This window comes from Phoca vitulina, unplaced genomic scaffold (assembly GCF_004348235.1).
Source record: "Phoca vitulina isolate PV1807 unplaced genomic scaffold, GSC_HSeal_1.0 scaffold6, whole genome shotgun sequence".
Taxonomy (NCBI): domain Eukaryota; kingdom Metazoa; phylum Chordata; class Mammalia; order Carnivora; family Phocidae; genus Phoca; species Phoca vitulina.
This window is the reverse complement of record NW_022589709.1, coordinates 59,239,402-59,256,945: the sequence shown is the minus strand read 5'-3', so window position 1 is coordinate 59,256,945 and position 17,544 is coordinate 59,239,402. Positions and strand designations below refer to the sequence as shown.

General features: G+C 36.5%; 1 protein-coding gene across 1 annotated transcript in view; it reads right to left on the bottom strand.

Moving 5' to 3' along the window:
* The window catches only part of ADAMTS6 (ADAM metallopeptidase with thrombospondin type 1 motif 6), a 287,534-nt gene that overhangs the window by 19,886 nt on the left and 250,104 nt on the right, over positions 1 to 17,544 (bottom strand). Inside the window, exons 20-21 of the mRNA XM_032404338.1 lie at positions 16,671 to 16,800; positions 7,027 to 7,231 (exon numbers count right to left, since the gene is read on the bottom strand). Of these exons, the coding sequence (XP_032260229.1) occupies positions 7,027 to 7,231; positions 16,671 to 16,800 (335 nt within the window). The remainder of the gene's footprint in view (positions 1 to 7,026; positions 7,232 to 16,670; positions 16,801 to 17,544) is intronic.

The following is a 17,544-nucleotide window of genomic DNA, read 5'->3' as shown; positions in this document are numbered from 1 at the left end:
GTGTTAGAAGCCAAAGCTTTAGAGGATTTCTGTCACTTTCTTAATGCTTAATATTATCATCAATAATAACACTACTAACCTGACATTTCATTAGCATTTCACAGTTCACAAAACACTTTCAAATACATTATTCTCATACAAGTTTTTGAGAACAGTTACAGATAAGGAAAGCTTAAGCAACTTAAGGTGAAACAGATAGCAAATGGTAGAGCAGGAACTAAATCCTAGGCCTTCTGATCCACACTATAGCTCTTAGCATCAGCAGAAACAAAGTCATGAGAACATACAAGAAATACTAATTAATTATTAAAAAATAAGAGATAAAGTACGAAAAGAAGAGTACTTCTGACCTTAGGGAGATAGGCAAAAACATGTAGGATAGATAGGAAATTCAATTTTAGTATTTTAAGCTATGATTAGTTCTATATATTGGCAACATTTATTAATAAATACACTTGTGCCGCTGCCCTCTCCCTTTACATTTTAAAAGCATATATATGTATATTAAAGCTGGGGACATATGCCATTTGCTTATTTGGATATCTTTTTCCAGTAGCAAGAAGCTCCTGCTATTATTTGAAGAATGTGGTAATATCTAGCAGTCTTTGCTAAGAGCCTATGCCAAAGTCCTGCTTACAATTAGGGAGCCAGACAATGCAATGATAGACAATTCATTCATTTGTGTCTAGAAGTGCCCAGGAAACCAAAACCAAACCAAAACAAATAACACTGGTATTAACAGGGAGAAGAATAAAAAGAGAAAGCAACACTAATATTTATTAAGCACCAGGCAGTGTTGTAAATACTTTGCATGTCATACTCTACCTGATCCTCACAGAAACCTTATGAAGTACTATTTTCACACCCACTCTACAGGCGAGAAACTGAAGCACTGAGCAAGATTTACAGATAAATCCAGATAGCAAGTTTCTACCAGAACAAAGCTCTGAAATGTAAATGTACAGAGACACAAACTCTCTGTGGGACAACATGCGATTATACACAAAACTGAGCAGCATACAATGACAACTTCTACTGAGGCAAAAAATAATTTTAGAAAATTACAGCCCAACTCCACTAAATAAGCTAAGGATATTCCATCCCATCGCACTAGAAGTAGAGATAATCAACCGGATTCTCAAAATAATGAATGACTGAAAACTACATTTCTGCCAGTTTCTGATTCAATAAATACACCGGCCCTGACCCCTGCAGATCTAGCCACAAATACTACATGTCTGTGGCCAAAGCCTCAACTCTGCTCTCTGCAAATATTGTACTTCTTAAGGGAGATTATAAAATTAAATGTTTAGGGGCACCTGGGTGGCTCAGTTGGTTAAGCATCTGCCTTCGGCTCAGGTCATGATCCCAGGGTCCTGGGATCGAGCCCCGCATGGGGCTCCGTGCTCAGCCAAGAGCCTGCTTCTCTTTCTGCCCCTCTCCCTGCTAATGGTCTCTCTGTCTGAAATAAATAAAATCTTTTTAAAAAAATTAAATGTTTAAAAATTCCTTATAAAAAAAACAGTAAAGGCATAGGGATGCCACTTAGACCAGCTTCAATCGAGGAGAACTCTATCCAGCAAATTATTTTGACCTTAGGTCAGAGATGTTTAAGCAGAGATGTCCCTCAGCTTGTTTTTATTTTTACTTCTTCCTTCTGCTTTATATAGCCTACATTTCATCTCTCTAGCCTTCTGATAAATATGTTTATCCATCTGACAGCTCCAGTTTTATTTAACTATCTAAAAAAATAAGAAATTTTAGGAAAGCAAGATGTAGCCATGATTATGTATATGATTAATAGGTATTAACTTAATTATAAGTGCTTCAGAGCATTCTTCAGAAATAATCATTGGTCTCTGCCCCCATAAAGGGTATATTTTTACATATTTTTTACAACACACTAAAATTCATTGGTAACAATTAGATACTGAATACGTAGTTCAGTAATAAAATTCATTTTTTTAGATGAAAGCATAGCTATAAACATCAAAATCCATCCCATTCATTCTCACAATAAATTATAGGTAGCTGGTAGAGCGGAAACTAAATCCTAGGCCTTCTGATCCACACTATAGCTCTTAGCATCAGCAAAAACAAAGTCATGAGAACACACAAGAAACACTAATTAATTATTAAAAAATAGGGGTGCCTGGGTAGCTCAGTTGTTAAGTGTCTGCCTTCGGCTCAGGTCATGATCCCAGGGTCCTAGGATCGAGCCCTGCATCGGGCTCCCTGCTCCGCGGGAAGCCTGCTTCTCCCTCTCCCACTCCCCCTGCTTGTGCTCCTGCTCTCGATATCTCTCTCTCTGTCAAATAAATAAATAAATAATCTTAAAAAAAAATAAAATAAAAATAATTATTAAAAAATAAATTGAGATAAAATATGAAAAGAAGAGTACTTCTGACTTTAGGGAGATAGGCAAAAACATGTAGGATAGATAGGAAATTCAATTTTAGTATTTTAAGCTATGATTAGTTCTCCATACTGGCAACATTTAGGAAGATACTATTTCAGTGGACAATCCATTTTTTAGTAAAATTATTTCTCACTACTTTTCTTTATTGCAGGTAAATACCTATTTTTCCTATTCATTCATATAATCAAAATTTCACAATACTTTAAAATCTGACCAGAACATTTGGTGTGTGTTTTCACCTCAGTGGGATATAGGGGGTAATTTTTATGACAGATGCATTTATGCATTAGCTTTAGTGATCAATGATTAAAAAGCAAAAACATATTTTGCAGAGAAAAGTACTTGAAACCTCACCAGGGAAAACAATTTGGCTCTCACTTGTAAAGTATAGAAATGTTAACAGTTTGGGGTTAGACTGAGTTCTCTCCAGAGAGGTAGGTTTAATTCACTTGGTTATAGCACCAGAGTAGAACCTAGGAATAAGCCAGGTGATATCACCACTGTCTTCGAAAACAAAGCACAGTCCCCTGTAGGTAGGTTTTCCACCCTTTCCATCGCTCCCCCCCCCATTCCTTCTTAGGTAATGCTACCTGAATGTAAGTCCTATAAAAGCAATTGAGTATGATGCCAGAGTAAGTACAAGAAACAGACCTTTTTCAGTGGCTACTCTGTGGGAGTCAAAAGAAACTATTCCAATACATCAAAAGAATGGCTTAGGATTGCTGGAGCCCATCCACAGTATGCAGCAATGCTTTTAAAAGTTATTTGCCAAGAGAGGGCAAAAAGAAAAAACCATTTAAGTCCAACATAGCATGGGTGATCCCAAGAGTGAAGCTAGATTATGGGAATTGGGAAAGCCGTGGCTTCATTAGTTTCACAAAAGATTGCTGAAGAGCCATTTTCCACCAAGGTAATTTGGCTTTTTTTTTTTTCCTTTTGCCATAAACACCGGGTGGGTTTCACTGATGGGGAAAACGAAAAACGGTTCCTGGCTTTGGAACAATGGAAATTTTATATTAGAGCGGCCAGCAAAGAAAAGGAAAAGGTCAAAGGGTACATTCCTCTTGCTGCAACATGTTTTCACCAGTTGAACCTCACCCTTGTGATTAGCAGAGCTCAGACAGCTGATAGTTGGCAGTGGGGAAGGGGCAGAAAAAGGAGGGAAGTTTCCAGGGGCGTGTCAAAAGAATATTGTGTGAAATATTTGTAGCAGTTAACTAAAAAAGATCGAACATTCCCTGCTCAGCTGCTAGGACCTCCTCTTTTCATTAGTGGGAGGTACTCCTTTCCTCTAGGCTGAACAGGCTCCTTGTTCTCACTTTGGTCTCCATAGCTACTCAGACATTTATTTCACTTAATGTTATTTACTTTCGTTATTTTTAACCCATCTAGGGAAGAAGTGGACTTCCTAGAAGAGTAAGGAAATGGAAGTGTGAGAGTGGACCACTCCTTTGGAAAATAAATAGGCAAGACTGTATGGCATAAAACTTAGCTCCTTTTTCCTGAGAAAGACCCAAAGAATAAAGATGATGGTACAGACAGTGTTCAACTAGAATCTTTGCGATGATAATGGCAGCATTTCTTGACCTAGGCTTACCCCTGAACAGTTTTCTTGGGTTGCCTGTGGAGAGACAACAGCCACCAATGCTTTACTTTACTTGAAGCGGTAGTCCCAACACGTGCGTACCACACCGCCCCCACCCCCCGCACTACTTCTTTCCCCTAAGCTTTGACTTAGCTATCTTTTTTTAATTTATTTTTAATTTTTTTAATTAATTAATGAATTTATTTATTTATTTTGAGAGAGCGTGCGCATGCGAGCTGCTGTGGGGGTTGGGGTGCGTGGGAGGAGGGGCAGAGGGAGAGGGAGAAAGAGAAGCTTAAGTAGGCTTCGCGCTCAGCGCAGAGCCCACACAGGCTTGATCTCATGCAGGGCTTGGTCTCACAAACCGGAGATCATGACCTGAGCTGAAATCAAGAGTCAGATGCTTAACCAACGGAGCCACCCAGGAGCCCCTGACTTAGCTATCTTGAAGGTAGCAGAAATGTGATTAAAACCCACCTAACTTACTCATGTTTCTTTTGGCGGCCTCCAGGAATGCCTAAGAGCCTCTCAGAGCTATTTGCGCAAGTCACCTCTAAGAGTGGATAGATGAGAATCAAAATTCTAGGGGTGCCTGGGTGGCTCCGTCGGTTAAGCATCTGACTCTTGATTTTGGCTCAGACCATGATCTCAGGGTCCTGAGATGGAGCCCCACGTAGGGCTTTGCACTAGGTGTGGAGCCTGCTTCTGATTCTCTCTCTTCCTCTCCCTCTGCCCTTCTCTGCCCCACTCGCACGCACGCGTGCACACTCTCTCACTCTCTAAAAACAAACAAACAAACAAACAAACAAGAATCAGAATTCAAAGGGCAGGGTAATTACAACCTATATGAGGTTGATTTCAGAAGAAAACTTTAAAATGGTATTTGAAATGGAAACATACAATAAACATACATATGCCATGTTTCTCAAGGTGATTATATTTGTTTTATGTTAAAATAAAAATATAATGACATACAAAAGTTTAGATCAAGAGATCAATGTGAAATCTGTGCATGTGATTTTAGTGTTTTCATGGCTGGCAGAAATTTCTTCTTGTTTCTGCTTATGAATTTAACTACTTTTTTCCACTTTTGGTAGAAAGATGATGCATATAAGGTTCTGTATTCAATCCTTATTATTATCTATTACTACTTTACTCAATCTTATTTTCCATTTATTCTTTAAAACAAACCCTCTTCCCCACCCTACTTTCACCATAAGATCTTTGTGTTTCTGTTCAGTTGTTCAATAAGTAACTGAATAAATAACTCTATCCTACCATCAGGAATATCTTCTCCAGTTTCTCTATTCTCTTCCCTATTTCATATCCCATATTCCAACATTCAGTTTAACTCCTATCAAGTAAAAAGCTCTCTGATCCTACCTCAGTCTATTCTGACCTTCTCAGCTCTAAATTTCTATATCACTTATACATTTATACCTCACAATCCACCATTTTATTTAACACTACCTTATATTATTCTCTAGTTGTTTCATGGACATTTACTTTCCCAAGCTTACAGGATTCCTTTGTATTATTCATAGTGCGTGTGTTTAGTTAGCACTGAATTAGACGTAGGGGCTTGACCTAAAACCCTAAAACTGTTGAAGGCAAATGTCAGGTCCTCCATTATGATTTTCCAATAACAAATTTGTCATCATTCTCAATATTTATGAACTTCTATGAGGGTCTTGGGCACTGAATTTCAGGTAGAATAATTACCAACATAGGTACAACTCTGTAGAACGTCTATTCTTTATCAGTAGGTTTTATCTTCCAAATCAATTTAGGAGTTAATCCACCCACTTTTAAGGAACAGAAGAGTTCCTACTGTTTTCCATAACCATCCAGTGAATAATACCAAGAATATCTCTACATTTGATTGAAACACAAAAGTTAGGTAGGCAGATGTAATTACTGAAGCTGGAGTTTGGCCAGGAAACTTGGAAGAACCCTCCCAATCCCACCACAGATTCCATAGGTAACCACAACTGGTCAGAATCTCCCATTTCCATGTACCATCTTAAACACAGTCCCTCTTTTAGGCCCATGCCTCTAGTAAAATAAGGCCACTCTAGCAGTAAGATTCAGAGGGGGAAAAGTTACATCCAGGGGGTTCCTAAAGAACAATGTATGTCTTCTGTTTATTTATTTATTTATTTTTTACAAACTTATGAAGTCTACAGGAAATACCCAAAGCAAGTACCACAATGCTTCCAGCAGGAAATGCATCCTGTTTTGCTAAATTGGAAGAATGACCTTTAGTTATATAGCCAGGTACTCATTCTTTTTAATATTAACCAACACTACGGAAGAATTTAACTTTTCTTTGGGAAATGTGGAATGGTATGGTGTTTATATGTGTATGTCTCAGGCAGAATGAGGAGTCAAGAATTAACTCTACCCCTTACCTCATTTTTCATAAGACCATTTTTCTGAGTCCTTTGGATTGTTTTAGGCTCTTTTATACACATGTATGTCAGAAAAACATTTTCTTAGGTCTCCCTCACTGATCATATAAGCAGAGGTAATGATAAAATCTGAATTTGACTTTCTGGTATATTATAACCCTCAAATCCATGTTTCTTCCCCAGATGCAACAGAAGCAATTAAAACATATTTAGATATCTAATAAGTGATTAAAAATTGATAAATATTCATATGTATGAATTATGTAGTTAGGCTACAACATTATGTGGGGAAAAAAGATATATCACTAATTCTGAGCTTATTTTGCTGCTCAAGAATAGCAAAGAAGGAGAAAAACCACTTACGTGAGTACTCACTATTATATTTTTTCAAATTCACTTTAGGTTTGTTTTTAATCAAATTGATGTCTAGTTTCTCGTTGATTTCCCTAACCCCAAAAAACCTTACTTCCTGACAAGCAGCAATAAAAAAAACAGGACCAAATTTACTGTTATTGAGTCCTACTTGTTGAGTTCTAAGGCGTTCACATGCTTAGGTGTCTTTAGTATTAAATGCTTTGGATCTCAGAACACACAGCCTCAGGTTTCCTTACTTCTGACCAGTCCAAAGCCACCCACTGAGGTGGACATGACTGGTTGTTGCATGACTCCTTTTCAATAGGCCGGTGTGTTAAACAACCACTGTAGTCCAGTGTCTCCTCCTCAGAAGGTCCAATCTTCCTGATGCAGAGCACTGCCCTGGTGCGCATTCCACCATCACAAGTCTTGCTACACTCCAACCAATCCCCAATGAACCACCTGCAGCAAGAAGTGGAAGAAACACAGAAAGACATTTCCTCAGTGTAGCCAGAGATTTTGAGCTGAGTGAAAGCACTTTCATCAATGGACATTCTCTTCCTAAAAGAGCTGACATTTCAGTGTTGGTTGATGTGACAAATGACCAATGGAAGAGCTGCTAAGGAAAAGATAACACACTGTCAGCTGCCTTCCAAGTGTAGTGTGTGGGCTTTGGAGCAGACAGAAGTCAGGTCCAAACAAGTAATGCAACATATGTTCTTAACCACATTGATATCTCCCCTTTTCTAAATTAATTTTTAAAATGAAGATAACAATATAAATCATGACACTGTCATGAGGATTAAGTAATAAATATGAAGCTCCCGGTCATGTGCTGGTTAAGTGTTTAACAACTGGGTCTTTATGGGAGGGCAAGGGTCTTGATTTGTTGCATTTACCAATTTTTTGATGTGAATACCTATCACCAATTTCAACTTACATCCTTGACATGCTGAACATATCAAGAGAAGATATGCTAATAACGGGATTTCAGGAGCCAGTTAGCTTGCTTTAGGACACCACTGAAAGCTTCTAATTTTGTGTCTGATATTCAACAAACAAGAAACAGTAGCTTTATTTATTATCACATTGAGGCAGGTTCTCCTATAATCAAGGATTTTGTGCTAAAACCACATTAAAGGAGCTAGGGATTTGTTTTTTGATTTTCAGAAATGAATGTCAGGCTCTGCAGAAGATAGAAGGCCTTTACTATGCTTATGGGGCAGAGAGAGCCCAGGCATCCATCCTGAAGATGCAGGAGTCTTTAAACACCTGCACTAAGAGAAAAGTCTGAGCCAGCTCTGTGAAAATATGGAGGTCCCTTGTTTTGATCCCTCTGCTCCTGAAAACAGTTTCTAAGCAGCTAACGTGGGAAGAAACCGAAAACAAAATGAACATGTTTCATGTTTATAGGTGAACCACTCTTTTTCCCTAACGTCATCAATGAACTTTCATATATATGTAATTTCAGGCTGTGTATATGTATGTGCATGTGGGTATGTATGTGAAACTTCTGCAGAACTCACTCTCTGAGGCACATTATTTGGTCAAAAAGTGTGAATCAAGATACAAATCAGACCAATGAGAATTTGGCTTTAAAATTTTTCTATCTCCACTAGAGCAAAAGGGGACCTTTCCCTTCTTGTCACAAAAGTGCATAAAGATATAAGAGCTGCTGGTGGCCATGTGCCCTGTCAAGTGGAATTAGCTGATGTGAAAGAATGCAGAGGAGCTAGAGAGCCCTGATGGTGTTTGAGTCCTGGAGCCATTCCTTAAATGAGATCCACCGTTGCCCTTCCCTCAGCTTTGTTAAGTAAACCAACAAACCCACTTCTGTGCAGAAAGTAGCTAAAGTCGAAGTTGTGTTATTTCCAACCAGAGTACTGATTGATATATTATTGCATTTAATTTCATAAATATATGCTGAATGCCGACTATATTCAAGGCATTGCACTTGTTTTATAGAAGAGGAAGTAAGATTAGTGTGAGGAAAATGGTTCTCCAAAATCACGACAAGAGCAATGTTGTAACTAGGACTAGATCCCCCAGCAATTACTGTCTCCACTGAATTTCATTTTTAACTCTGCTAAATAGTAGGATCTAGGTCACAAGCATGAGGTCACAAGTCATTTTCTTCAATCCGTGATTATAAATTATGCAACTATCCTCAGTGGATATGCTCATACTCTTAGGTAAGAGACTCTCCAGACAGAAGAGTATGAAAGCTTAAGAACAAATTTCTCTAGTAAATTGTGCCCGTTTTATATGTGAGAGATAACATCACAGTGAAGTCAGAATCCTAGGTTCCGCATTTGAGCCTGTAGTTAGCCAAATAGGCAACAACCACCTTTGTTCACTATTATTTGTATTATCTTTAGTTATAGAGGGAAATCAGCTTTTAGAAATACTGTAATTAACCAATTTCTCAAACTTAGAATACATCTTTCCAAAACTTAAAAATTTTCAACCTAAAATTCACTTAAAGAATGATAATTTAATCCTGAGAATCTGATATTAATTTTTTTTTCTAAGTCATTTTCCAGAGAAGATTTAAAGTGATATTCATATTCTTTCCATTTTGTTTTCCACAGATGAACATGATCCCAAGTTGTTAGTACCATTTTTGGTAAAGAGGAAAATGTGTACTGAGAATAATAACTTGCATGCCAGCCATAGTGAAACTCTGATTCAATTCGCAACAGTGATTTCATCACCAAGATTAGGGGATAAAACAGAAATGTGTAGAACTCAGCCACAAAAAGTCCAGTCATACCACATCCAGCCATGATCTCATTAGGCCTCATAATGTAAGAGGGATGGAGGCCTTCAAATTAAACACAGGTGCCCAGAGTAACAGCAGTGATTCAGGAGGTGTTGCTGTTCTTTGCTGCACGAGGTCAGGTCCACCTCCGCCTTTTTATTCTTTGTCCTCTCCCTTATTGCCAACCATCTCTTAGTCTAGATGTATCAGTCTAGCATTTAATTTGGAATGTATGAAAGTAGAAGTATTAACCACCCTCCCAATTTCCCTTCTGACTTGAACTCTGATTTTAGTCCCTATTCCATCTTTATTGCTCACCAAATCATCCCTTCCCATGTCTCTCTAAAGGATTTAAATAGTTATTTAGTTTTGCAATTTTGCCACTGCATCTACTCATCTCATTTTCTCTATTCCTCTGTCCAGTTTAAGACATACGACTTCCTTCACCTTCACTCTTCCCATTGTATTTGACCATCTGATGACCTTCTTCCTATTTACTGTAGATTTGGTGGTAAGAATATGAACACGAAAATTCTCTCTGGAAATATCAATGGCTGAATTGTTACAGTCTGAACAATACTAGGAATGCTTCTTTCTGAGCTCTTCCCCAGTGATCAAATTGTCTTCATCCTCACAAGTGTCTTCATATCCGTTAGACATTAACAACTAGTGGAATTCATGTTTGAGTGTCTGAAATAAGAGTGGTGTGTGCAGACTGTGTAATCTTGACCCATAGTGTCTGTACATTAATAGGACAAACAAGAATATTATTGGGGGCAGGGAACAAGGGAGACATTATAAAATATTTTCCCCAAACCTAGGTTAACCAGAATATGTTTGAAGAAAGAACCGAGCATAAAAGCAGGATATTATTTTTGCTTTTTAACTTAAAGGGAAATGGCAGAACATATGAAAATAAACTGATATTAGATGTTTGGATTAAAAAAGAGAGCTAGATTTCCCAGCCTTTGTCCTAGTGTCAAGCATCTAATTATCAATAAATGCAACATAGCAAAAATTTTTTTTTTAAGATTTTATTTATTTATTCATGAGAGACAGAGAGAGAGAGGCAGAGGGAGAAGCAGGCTCCCAAGGAGCAGGGAGCCTGATGCGGGACTCGATCCCAGAACCCTGGGATCATGACCTGAGCCAAAGGCAGATGCTTAACCATCTGAGCCACCCAGGCGCCCAACATAGCAAAATTTTTAAAAAATCTTCATAATCTCACAATAACATCTTTACTCAAAGAGAGATTCAAATACGCAACCTATTAATTACTTACGAAGATACTAGAACTTTGTTAGATTTTAAAATAGGTTTTAGAAAAAATTGCTAAACATTAAGTTGGTAAAAAAGAAAAGAAAATCTGCTCATTCCTCAGCTAATTGGAAAGTAAAACTAATATCAAGTATAAGCCTCTATGCCCTAGACATTTCACAGTTGAGATTTTTCTAAATTGAAAAAAAAATGAATTTAATAAACATCTCTGAAATTATAGCAATTAAGATTGTGGCAATGAAACAAGCAAGTACTAAGTATTGTAAGTATTTAGGTGCCACCAGACATTTGATTTGTAACTTACAATGTCAGTGATGTGTGTACAATGAGAAAACATCACCAGAGATTAGCATACTCTCATCATGATGGGAGGTGGCCTACATGATTTCTATGATTGTTCCCAGCTCTTAAATTCTGGAATTTTATAGAGGACTCTGATGAAACTTCCTCTAAACTCAAAATAACAGATTATAGTTGTCCTTGGGTGAGGTACAATGACTCAATATAATTGTTAAACATTATATCATAAAAGATACCATGAAATAAAACCTAACACCTGAGCAAAAATTTCTCCCCAGCCCAAGCATCCTTTAGCACTTTTGTTTATAACTCTCTTATTGTGCTTAACATGTTTTGCCTAAACTATAGTTATTTTTATATGTATTTACCCAATTACATTGTCCTTAGGCAAGGGAGCCATTTCTCCCAAAACACAATGCCTTTCACATTGCAGTTGCTTAAAAAAATGTTATTTAGTTCGTGGTCACAGTATTATCACAATGTATAATACTCTATTGTTTTCACCCCTCTTATTTTCACAACTTTAAAAACCACAGTATCATACAGGAATAATATTCACTATCCAAGAATTCTTCACATGAGGCCATATATAGAAACATATTTGCCATAGAAAGATAGCATGGTCAAAACTGAACTCTTGGTCATTCTCTTTGGATTCCAGCTCAGCATTACTTCCTTTTCTCATGGTGGGGCACTAGCTTCTTATCAGTCATGGTCTTTAATATCAACCCCTCCCTTTTCCTTTTTCCAATTATTTAAGCCTTTGTCAGGAATCCCACCATTTTCACTCAATGCCTCTTGAATTCTTGTTTTTTTCCTGTCCCTAGTCACCTTACCATCTTGACTACTATACTGTTTCTCACAAAAGAGTTGCTGCTATGAGCACATTAATTTTTTCCCAGCAAGGCTTCCTCTGCCCTTCAAGGTCTTCCAAATAAACTTACTATTAATATTTCTCTACCAATGTCTCTTTCATCTATTCTTCCTAGTCCCATCATTTTCTTTATAAAGCACAAAGATAAATCTTACTGCCCTCTATTCTTCCATACCTTCCTTATAAAGTCTCCAATATGATTAAGAGACATTTGAAGTATTTCATTATTTAAAAAGATAATTTCTGATTTAAAAAATACCACTTGGAATTTTAATAATGGTACTGGGAATTTGAAAATAAATATAGATCCTTTCCTCAAAGTAGGCAAATATATTTCAAATAGATTAAAGTTTACATTAAAAAAAAAGAAGAAACTTTGAAAGTACAATCTTAGAGTGGATAAGGGCTTCCTAAACATTATACCTAAAAAAGAAATAAAGGTTTGATAGTTTTTCTATGTAATATTTTAAGACTTCTATAAGTAAAAATGGATCATAAAACCATAAATAATATGGAAAATATATGACAAACTAGGAAAAAATATTTGAAACAGGTAAAAGAATTAATATCCTTAATACATTAAGAGTTCACAGAAATCAGTAACAAAATGATAAACACTTCAGTAGAAAAATGGTATGGGTTAGGGCGCCTGGGTGGCTCAGTTGGTTAAGCGACTGCCTTCGGCTCAGGTCATGATCCTGGAGTCCCTGGATCGAGTCCCGCATCGGGCTCCCTGCTCGGCAGGGAGCCTGCTTCTCCTTCTGACCCTCCCCCATCTCATGTGCTCTCTCTCTCTCATTCTCTCTGTCTCAAATAAATAAATAAAATCTTTAAAAAAAAAAAAATGGTATGGGTTAGGCCATGGAGGCGAAAAGCAAAAAGAAATAATACAAATGGCCACTGAACATAATTTTTCAATGTTCAGTCTCATCTGCAATCCAAGATATACAACATAAAACAACAATTAGGTATCAAGGCTTTTTTCCCCCATAACATAATCAAAGATTGTTTCTAATATAATAATATCCAGGGGTGCCTGGGTGGTGGCTCAGTCAGTTAAGTGTCCAACTATTGATTTTGGCTCAGGTCATGATCTCAGGGTTGTGAGATCAAGCCCTGCTTTGGGTTCACACTGTGCATGGAGCCTGCTGAAGAATCTCTCTTTTTCCCTTTCCCTCTGCCCCTTCCCCTACCCTGCTCACTCAGTCGCTCTAAAATAAAATAAAATTAAATAAAATTAAATTAAATTAAATTAAAATAAAATAAAAATAATAATATCCAGTGTAGCGCAGTTCAGGGAAATGACATTCTAATACACTGTTAGTGGGAATATACATTCATACATTATCTCTGGAGAACAATCTGACAATGTTTCACAGACTAAAATATATTTCCATTTGAACAAGGAATTTTATTCCCATTTATTTGCCATAAGAACATATAGAGAGCAAAGTTTTAATAGCAAAAATTGTTAATGCTGTGGTATCTTAAGGGATCAAAATCTAAGACACAGCCCAAATTGTTCAACAGTGGAAAACAAATTAATTAAGCAACGACATATCTACTAAATGTTATAGTAGATATTTAATGTTCAAAATAGTTTGGGAACTGGGGCGCCTGGGTGGCTCAGTTGTTAAGCGTCTGCCTTCGGCTCAGGTCATGATCCCAGGGTCCTGGGACTGAGCCCCGCATCGGGCTCCCTGCTCTGCGGGAGGCCTGCTTCTCCCTCTCCCACTCCCCCTGCTTGTGTTCCCTCTCTCGCTGTGTCTCTGTCAAATAAATAAATAAAATCTTTAAAAAAAAATATGTTGGGAACTAACTACAAAGCATCAGAAATAGTATAATACCATTTTGTTATATATACATGTCTATGTAAACATAGAAAAAAGACTGGATATAAATACTTCAAAATATTAACAGTGGTATTTTAAGTATTACAGGTATTTTTTATTTTCTTATTTTTACTTAACTGTGTTTTAAAAACTTGATGCTTTAATATGTATTACAAAAACAAATATGATTATCACATCATCATCTGAAAAAAAACTTATCTCCTTTCCTTTCTTCCACACTCATTTAAAGTATTATTGAATTCAGTAGTCTTTCAATGATTTTTATTTCTAGAAAACCAATGTCTACTGGGAATTTTATGATATACAACCACCATTCTGAAGAATTGAGATTTTCCTTTTCATAGTCTGAATTCAAAAGAATAAAAAAGAAATTAAAAAGGAACTAAGAAAAAATGGACTAATAAATAGTAATATTTTAAATATCTATTTTTAACTCTTTCTGAAAAAGTCAGCCCAAATTTTCTTTTTCATATTCTCTTTATCTCTCTTTTTCAAATTCCATCCTCTTGCCTCCAAACTTAAAAAAAGTTAATAAATAACTTTTTATTTTAGAATTACAAAAGGAAAGGAGATAGGAAACTTAATTTTAATTACGTATGTTAATTCAAATGTCAGTCACCCTTAAACTATATGTATACATATGTTTAGTATATACATATGTATACATACACACATACACACACACACACATGCACACATATATACAAAAACAATGTAATATCCAAGCCCACAATACATGGCATGGAATGACAAACCACTGCAATCTCAAAGGACGTTCAAATAGCATTTAAGCTGAAACAAATAAAAAAGTTGAAGCTAAAATAGAACAGCTGTGACCAGGACCACTCAGAGGTCTTAAATGGCTGATCAAATACCAAACATAATACTTAAAATCCTGAGTGTCAGGAAATTAACTTGATGAGTTGAGATGTACAATTATATGAAAATAATATTGAAAGTTACTGGAAATACGGGAAGGAACAAAATTTTGCCCATGGTTTTTATGCAGCTTTTAGAATTTATATAGTTTTCCCATTTCTTTTGAATTAAATGTATAAAAATAATTGGCAGAAAGGAGAAAAATTTTTTAAAAATCAAATGTCTTTGTAATACATATCATACATGTAATACATGTCATATTTCTATACTTTCCCGTGTCTGGATTTTAAGAAATTAGTTACATAATGATCACATTTTGAAAAGAAGAAACATGAAATTTTAGAAGTCCTAAAATAGGGCGCCTGGGTGGCTCAGTCATTAAGCGTCTGCCTTCAGCTCAGGTCATGATCCCAGGGTCCTGGGATCGAGCCCCGCATCGGGCTCCCTGCTCAGCGGGGAGTCTGCTTCTCTCTCTTCCTCTGCCCTTCCCCCCTGCTTGTGCTTGTGCTCTTTTGCTCTCTCTCGCGCATGCACACATTCTCTCTCTCAAATAAATAAATAACATCTTAAAAAAAATAAAGGTCCTAGAAGAAAAACTTCTTTCACTCTAGATTTCTTGTGCTCCCTGTTTGGTAGTCACTGGCCTAAACTGTTTCAAGAGACTAGCAGTGAATATCTCCCTTTAAGATTCAAATACCTGGACAGACACTGACTTTGGGAAATGAAAGTTGATAAGGCATTATTGTATTGAAACAAAGATAATGAACACATCTTGCTTTAACCACATTAGGGACCTAAATCCTTTATCGTGCTTCCTCTGTTGTTTCTGCATGTACAGCTTTCCTCTTCAGTTCTAAGAACTTGAGATATATAAATCCATTTGCATACTCTTTTTCCTTATTAATTTCAAGTTGGGATAATTAGTTAACCAAGGAGATAATGGTTACCCTGATTTCTCAAACAAGGATGAAATGCCATTCACACATGTTCTGTCTTGCAGTTGTCAAACAGGCAAAAGCCCTACAAAGATCATGATCAACTCGGTATCTTTGTCTTCAGCATCTTTGTCTTTTCTCATGTAATCACTGCCTTTTTTCTTTTTAATTTTTTTAAACGTAATCTCTACGCCCAATGTGGGGCTTGAACTCATGACCCTGAGATCAAGAGCTGCATGCTCTACCAACTGAGTCAGCCAGGGGCCCTTAATCATGCTTTTTGCTCAGCCCAGAAATCTTTCTGTTCTTACAGATTATAAAGTGTGACTCACTGACAGCAGGTCCATATTGTTAAATTTAAATTTTTTAAAAAGTCATCATTAAGATGAATGGGCTGTAAGCTTGTGCCCCCCTTTACAGTGAGCTGTAACTGCTACATTAATCAACAGAATGAGACTAAAGTCCACCTCTATGCCTGTGCCCAGCACCCAGAAGATAGGATGACTTAGGGTGACAGAACTTAAAGCTGGGTCAGCAAATTAAAGCTCTGATATTCCATTACAGAATGTTTCCAAAACATATTAAGAGTCTTTAGACCTTTAGGATAAATATCTGGAAAAGATACGACTGCACACCAATTTACTGTGTTTTACTGAATTTAAGATACCATTATTTAAAAAAAGATACCATTATTTTATAGACCATAAAAAAGATAAAAATAATGCTGATTATTATTGTAAGTAACACACTATCAATTGCAAGATGAATCTCAATCTCCAAGATGAAATCTGATAATTTCCAGCATTATGCCAGGATCAATCTACTGAAGTTCCTGCTTTAAAGGAATTAATAACTAAAACCTATGGATAAATAAGAATCTTTGCTCGTGAGAGGGATATCAAAATTCTACCCTCCAAAATGCTTTATCCCCCTTTCCTTATATATGAATATGTTTCCAAATATGAATAGCTAAGTGTTTTTCTCTTAAAGAAAATAATTCTCACTTCTTACTCTTACTTACTCAGGTGGGCAGGGCTCAGTGTTGCAGGCTCTTTGATTTTCAGGTGGCTTACTCTCAGGGTCACAGTAATTGTTCTGGACAATAGAGTTGTCATCCAATCTTTTACAGACCACCTCCTGTCTTTGGACACCTTGAGAAAAGGAGGACATCATTAATTGAAGAGTAGTTTACTTTCCAGTAAGTTAGGTATGCATAGCTTTCCTCTGGGGAATCAACCTCACTGGATCGCTGCTGTCTTATCTGTTCCAGAAACACTTGACTGCTTCTCTAAAAAGGAGAGAAGTCCTGGTCATTATACTGCAATTTTAGGCAAAATTATTGTTCTTGTATTTAGAAACATAACTGTTTTCAAGTTCAGAAAAGAAACTATTGGTAATTTTAAACAATTAGTATTCCCATTTGTATATTCTTCTTCATGCTTACCTTAAAAAAAAAACAACAAAAAACTCCATCTTCCCAAAATATCATCAGATAAAATGTATGAATATACATTTCAATGCAAAATAATCATTATATATCTATTTAAAAATAAGACAATAGGGACAAATTTATTTTTTGATATTTTGTAGGACAAATTCCATCAATTTAATCTTTGTTAGGAACATATCACATTCACACATTTCATTCTTTTTCTTCCATTTATAGATTTATTTTTCTAAAAGCCCACAAAGTCTAGAATTTAGAGATTGCAGTAGGCCTCTTTTAGACTGCATTAGTCTGTTTGCTTTAACCGAGCTGGCCCCCTGTTGATTACACCACTGTCAAACAGATATATATATATTCCTTGAAATAATAACTCAGAAGATTATTACCTCAGTCTTAAAAATTAGTCTGTGTGACCTGTTTGCCACTGCTAAAAAATTCTCATTATAAA